The sequence below is a fragment of the Mixophyes fleayi genome, chromosome 2 (genome assembly GCF_038048845.1).
Source record: "Mixophyes fleayi isolate aMixFle1 chromosome 2, aMixFle1.hap1, whole genome shotgun sequence".
Taxonomy (NCBI): domain Eukaryota; kingdom Metazoa; phylum Chordata; class Amphibia; order Anura; family Limnodynastidae; genus Mixophyes; species Mixophyes fleayi.
This window is the reverse complement of record NC_134403.1, coordinates 26,399,611-26,406,296: the sequence shown is the minus strand read 5'-3', so window position 1 is coordinate 26,406,296 and position 6,686 is coordinate 26,399,611. Positions and strand designations below refer to the sequence as shown.

Below are 6,686 nucleotides of genomic sequence, written 5' to 3'. Positions count from 1 at the left end.
AGTCTAAATTCCTTAACATACACAAACACACAGACTTTTAGCAGCAAATTAACCTATCTGTATGTTTTTGGAGTGTGGGAGGTAACCGGAGCACCCGGAGGAAACCCACGCAAACACGGGGAGAACATACAAACTCCACACAGATAAGGCCATGGTCGGGAATTGAACTCATGACCCCAGCGCTGTAAGGCAGAAGTGCTAACCACTGAGCCACTGTGCTGCCCGAAATGAAGTGGAAAATATAGCCAGAAAGAAACCAACTGTAATCCCCCCCAAATGATCGCCCCATTTTGCTGGTAATGACTGACCATTCAACACAACCACTTTATCAAATGACTGAACAAAAGCAGATTTAGAGTGTGGAGAAACTCCAGCTAGAAGTTGCTTTTTTTTGCATCTTTTGAACCATGCTGCCCTGAGAGGGCATCAGAGAGAGCAGGTAAATCCTTCCATCCCGCCACTAATTCTTTATCCCTTGAGGTGGTACTCTCAATGCCCTTACACGAAAGGACTCTATTCACAGAGGAGTGTTTAGCCAAAAGGGGCCTTATATACACACTTAAATATCTAAAAGTAACAATTTAATATACATAAATAAATCACCATGACGTTAGGATTCATGTTTTTTTTTTTTTTAATCAGATGCATTATCATAATGTACACTCATTCTGCATTGGTTAAAACATTTCACGTTGATAGCTAATCAGATTAAATGTCATTTATGGGGTAAATTTGGGGTATATTTACTAAACTGCGGCTTTGAAAAAGTGGAGATGTTGCTTATAGCAACCAATCAGATTCTAGTTATCATTTTATAGAATGCAGTAAATAAATGACAGCTACAATCTGATTGGTTGCTATAGGCAACATCTCCACTTTTCCAAATCCACAGTTTAGTAAATCTAGCCCTCGTGCTGTCTGTATGTATCTATGCTTGTCTGCCTTCTATGGACCTCATTTACAAAGCGCACTAGTAGACTATTAGTAGTTTACAATGAGGGATCATTTGCTACTATGTTTTCACAAATCAGCTAATTCAGTTATTGTAGTAAAGTGCGAAGCGGCTTTCTAATCAGCTATTAATATTCTTTTCTGTGTAACGGTATTTACTTTTTAGACATTGCACATTATTAATTAATTACAATTGTAGCTAAAATCTAATAGCATTATGAATTTGTTTGATGGTTTTATAACTAATCACGTGTGTGTAAATTTCAGAGTAGCTCGTCAGACATTTAGTTGAACATAATTGTTGTAAGGTTTGATCTGAAATTATATATATATATTTCAATACTGTGATGTATGTGTATGAACCACTGTCACTGTTGTATTCTGCTATTTAGGTCACTTTTATGGACTATATCACCTTAATTGTTCACCGTTCTGCACTTGGTAGTATGGTTAGTAATATGCTTGAAATGTTATTTTATTGATTGAATAATGACTTGCGGACTGTAATGCTTCTCACATGTAACTATTATCTCACTCGACAAAATGAAATCTCATTTTTCCACTGTTCTGCAAAACTAGATACATTGACGTGCACACTCTGTGTTTTACAAATCACTCCCTCACTTTGCCATTCTCCATCTTTTGGCCAGGACAAACCTTTGCTTCTTCTGAAACCCAAGTGCTTTGGTGTGTAAAAATTAAGGCACAAAGCCCCACCGATTATGTGTAAATATATATTTGTAAAATTAGTTAATTTATTCCATCAAGTTTTTTTAAAAAAAAAAAAAAGGATAATGTCATCAATAATCCACTTAACACAGAGGCTAAAAAACATTTTACATTGTGTGGTAAAACTAGGATGTAAGTATAATACAGGTTTTTTTTATTTGAGTGGGTTAAATTATGCAACAACAAACTAAACTCCATTGTTTTATTACTTGACTGATTCTCTTCCTCTTTGTCATCAATTACCCAAAAAAAAAAACAAACTATAGTGCAGTTCAGTGTGTAACGAGGGAACAGGACCACTACTGGTGGGGAACAGTCACTTCCACCACTTTTCCTGCTCCCATTCATATTTACAGACCTTTCTGAACATGGCCACGCCCCCAATATCATGGCCTGCCCTAATGATGTCACATAATCCTTGACAATAGGCCACACCCCCACGATTTTGTATTATGAGAGGGATAACACACCTCAATTAGATTCGCAAGAGCGATCTTGGTGGCGATAAAAGGGATTACGGACAAAAGAAGGCAATGGATGCATAAATCTGAAAGCATACAGAATTTACTAGCCAATCATAGAAACTAGGTAAAATGCTGTAACAAGAATATTTAGTAAAAGTCACTCTTAATATTTATGTTAGACAAATACAAAGGGAAAATAAAAAAAAATAGGGTTAGTCTCTTTAAGTACTGGTTTAACAAACAAGGTTTTCAAGATTTTAGCTTTAATGACTAAATAATAAGCATATCTAACGTAATGTCAGCGTAGCGTGCAGGTTCGGAATCTTGTGAAACATTGAACAATGCAGCCAGAGAGGAAGTTAAATATGACTCGTATACAATGTTTTCATGACGAGTCTTCCAACGTCTGTGCTGCAGCCTGAACTGTGAAAGCGGCTATTGAAATTTGCTTCTTCACTTCGTTCCAAGCGGCGGGTTGGTCAACCATGTTCTCGATATCAAACAACGCATCGTAAATGCCGGGGAAAGATTCACCGGCGTACTTATTGTGGCTGCTCGGAGCGAAGATTATATGTCTGGGGAAAAGCAGAACAAACAGGAAAAATTTAAAGTATTACTAGATATCAACCATGTATATCATAAAATAGACATTTTGAAAGTTCCACTTTGAGGAAAGGACTTGTCAAAGAGGTTTTCCAATTTGGGACAAATCCCCTGTTAATGATCGATCCTTTTCCAATGTAGCAGTTAGCTGGGAGCTCCTATACAGAATGAGCTGTTAGAGAGTAGACAGAGAACGCAACTTTAAGAACGGGTGAACTGAAGCCGTCTAGGATATTGAACTGGCCTGGACCTGACGGCAGCACCTCATTGGAGCTTTGGTTCCATCCAATCATGTGCCACATTCACTACATGCCTCTTACCAGCTGATTCAGTCCAAAACACGACACCTGTTGCTAGCATTAAATAGCTGTAGTGGTCCCAAGTTAGGTACCCTCCAAACTGCTACACAGCAAGGAATGGAGTTCTGGGCCTATAAAGTTAGGGTGGTCCCACAGCAGGCAACCATATTAAACTCCTTTTCTTCGCCCCAATTCTCATCTGTTTATTTTGTTTGTGCCACACTTATTAAATTAAAACCAACGCTAAAAGGGGATGAATGTATCTTATTCATCTAGGACGAATTTAGTTATATCACTGTAGAGCAGCACAAGTTGTTAGTCTCCCCTTAAATCAGCAGCCACAGCTACAAACAGGTATCGTGTGTTTCTATTGAAGTCGCTGGCTTGGTGTTACTGCTGCAGAAAGCAATAATACATTTTTGATAGCTACAAAGTATCCAGTGTATCCGCCGATTCCGAACTCCTCCATAGAAAATAACGGTCACGAGAAGCAGTGTTGTACAATTATCTATGAATTAGTCATTTTTTTTACCTGTAGAATTTACGGCCAGGTAAGCCCAGAGGATCAATAAATGCTCTCTCCAGATACATAAGCTGATCGTTCGCGGATCTCACCGCTATTGGGCTACAACGACAAGATACAATAAGCTTTATTGTTACACGACACGGCTGTATAAAGTATATAACAATTATGGTAGAAGTCACTTAAAAGGCAAGTAACAATGGCCTGTGGTCATTACAAACTACAGAAGAGGGTGACTATTCTTTATAATACACCGGAATTTATAATGAATACTGAAGTGATGACATCACTCAGTGGCAGATTAATACTAAGTTTGTCCTTGGACAATACTCATGTTATATGCCAAGTATTACACATTAAACAGCATGAGCATCCTCCCCATGCTTATTAGAATTCACAACAAACCTCTTTGTTACCCTATAGAAATAAACAGCAGTGTTCTCATAGGAGGTCTATGTTGATATCTATGTATGCTACGATAAAGTTACATGATCACATGATATTGTCAAGAACCTACGTATCTGCTGCACAATACAGACCCATTTGCATTGTCAAAAACAATGGCCATGTAACCACTGCCACCAATGGACCACGACTGACTGTCAGTGGCAGCGCTGGTTCCCAGCATGCACAGACTAAACTTCCATGAAGGCTAATAGGGAGTGTCACCAGGGATTTCCCTGATGGGAGTCTGTTGGAGTCTCCATCTCTCACCTGTGAGTAAGCACTAATATCTGACCCTGTGGATCCAATAGCACTCAGCCCTGTGGAGTCTACTGAATTTTTCTGAAGTATTCCACCTCTAGCCCCCTCTCTTCTGGTCTCAAGATTTTACCCAATCTCCTAGATGTTTGATATTGGCAGACAAGTAGTCAAACTTCTCCCTCTCTTACCAGGTGCTGGCTGCCAAATTTAGTCTAAGGGGAGAGACTCGGTTCAGAAGCCTTTTAGGAACATTTTAAAAGAAAAAAATGTAGCTGGCAAATTAGCTACTTGTATCTCCGGGTTACACTGAATCTATTAGTTTGGGAATATTTGGCCCCTATTTTATCCAAAATCATTATTGCACTTCTACCAGAGACTGATCTAAAAATTCTAAATATATCATACAATGCCAAGCTTCTTGGCAAAGCACAAACGCTTTGAAACATTCTCATACTTACTTTGACACATCAAGGTCTTTCAACCTCACGTGAAATAATGTAGCAGTGTTTGTAAAATTTTCGACAGCAGAAAACAGTGGTTCTGGAAATAAGAAGATAAGAAGCCTTATTTATGTTTGACATAGTATAGGAAAATGAATCATTAACTAAAGGGACATTATACAAATACATAACCTTGTTTTGCAGAGCGAATATTTATGGTATAAACAAGAGCCTTCTTGTGTCTCAGTGATACTTTATTCAATAGTTCTTATTTGGTAAAAAAAAATGCAAGTATCTTGCCTTTTTTTTTTATGACACAGGCTGAGCCTAAATTAGAGTAGACTGCAATATTTTGGTCCAAATGTATGCGTAAGGTTATGACCACAAAATTGTGGCATTACGTGTGTACCTCGAGTTGCGTGCATCCGAATGTACACGCAACTGAAATGCTGCTGTAAGTATGTGGCTGCATCAAGGTATGTTCTGAACGGAGTTACCATCACCGTCAACTTGTGCATGACGACTGCCATATTAAAATTGTAATTAACTTAAATAAAAAAAAAATTGTGCCACTTCCCAAATATAAAAGTACCAGCGTTATAACCTTGGCCAGCCGTACAACGAGGAGACCACAAGCGTGTGGTCCCCCCTCTCCACAATTGATAATCAGCGCCCAGCTCTGCCAGGCTGAGTTGAACACACTATAACACTGCAGCTCGTCCTCTTATAGTAGGATAAGCTAAGCTTGGCAGCCTTGGCCAACTGGGACATGTAGTTCTACAAAACTATATAATAGTAAAAAAAAAACAACAAAAACCACCACAACACACACCAAGGGGTAAATGTATGAATCTCTGGATTCTTCATCTCCGGCGTGTTCAGCCTCTTCAGCGCTTAAATTTAAAGCGGCGCTGCATTGTAAAGGGAAGTTTCCCTTTACAATCCAGCGCCACTTTAAATTTAAGAGCTGAAGAGGCTGAACACGCCGGAGATGAAGAATCCGGAGATTTATACATTTACCCCCAAATGTTGTACTATTTTATTTAAAACAAATACACCTCAAAATCCTTCTGTTACCTCTTTAGTAGTCGCCTAAATCCGTCTTCTTTCTTCTGTACTGAAATAGGCGGTAAAAGGGATTTTGTGGAGTAGTTATGAATAAAATAATACATTTGGGGTGTGTGTGTTTTTTATTTTATTTTACTATTTGGTAAATTTGTGGAACTACAAGTTTCAGTGGGCCCTAGCTGCCAGGGAATGCTGGTGCATGTAGTTCCACATGCTTCATCATGCTACGGCAGACATGGGCATGTTGGCACTTGTAGTTCTACTGACAACATTCTAACAGACTGATCAAACAGTGCCCTGAGCCTCTAGCTAAAAACCCTTTAAAAAATAATGATCATTCTCAGTTATTTTACAGGACAGGTAAACCTTATCGTTGTACAGATTCCAGACACAGTACTCATAGAGACACATTACTCACAGAGACACATTACTCACAGAGACACAGTACTCACAGGCCATAGATAGCAACATGCAGCCTAGAAACTTACCAAATGAGACATTATAATCCAGCATTTGAGGTTCATTTTTCTGCGCCATGCTGTAAACGATGGTAGCGTAATTCTTTATCGCATCTGCATAGTCTCGAGCATCGTAGGGGAGAACCACAGAGTCGGCCAACTCAAAGACAAGACCTCCTCGTACTTTGGCCACCGCCAGGTGATTCTTATAGAGGGGATCATAAAACTTATCGACAATCTCAGAAGTCTCATAAACGCTGTGGTAAACTGGGTACCCACTGTATCGTCCCTCTTTCTAAAAAATAAGCAATTAAAATGGTTAAACAATGAAAAAACAGCATAACAGCTTAATAATGGTTAGAAGTTATTTGTGAATGTGTTTCAGATATATATATATATATATATATATATATATATATATATATATATATGCAGCATCTGCTCTT

The 6,686-nt window shown here is 38.6% G+C and overlaps 1 protein-coding gene across 3 annotated transcripts in view; it reads right to left on the bottom strand.

Annotated features, from left to right (window-relative positions):
• Window positions 1-1,732: 1,732 nt before the first annotated feature.
• The window catches only part of LOC142140801 (putative N-acetylated-alpha-linked acidic dipeptidase), a 42,436-nt gene continuing 37,482 nt past the window's right edge, over window positions 1,733-6,686 (bottom strand). For all 3 annotated transcript variants that reach the window (XM_075198710.1, XM_075198711.1, XM_075198712.1), the window contains 4 exons: window positions 6,271-6,535; window positions 4,733-4,814; window positions 3,579-3,671; window positions 1,733-2,719 (listed from right to left, as the gene is read on the bottom strand). In XM_075198710.1, coding sequence (XP_075054811.1) covers window positions 2,530-2,719; window positions 3,579-3,671; window positions 4,733-4,814; window positions 6,271-6,535 — 630 coding nt within the window. In that variant the 3' untranslated portion in view covers window positions 1,733-2,529. The remainder of the gene's footprint in view (window positions 2,720-3,578; window positions 3,672-4,732; window positions 4,815-6,270; window positions 6,536-6,686) is intronic.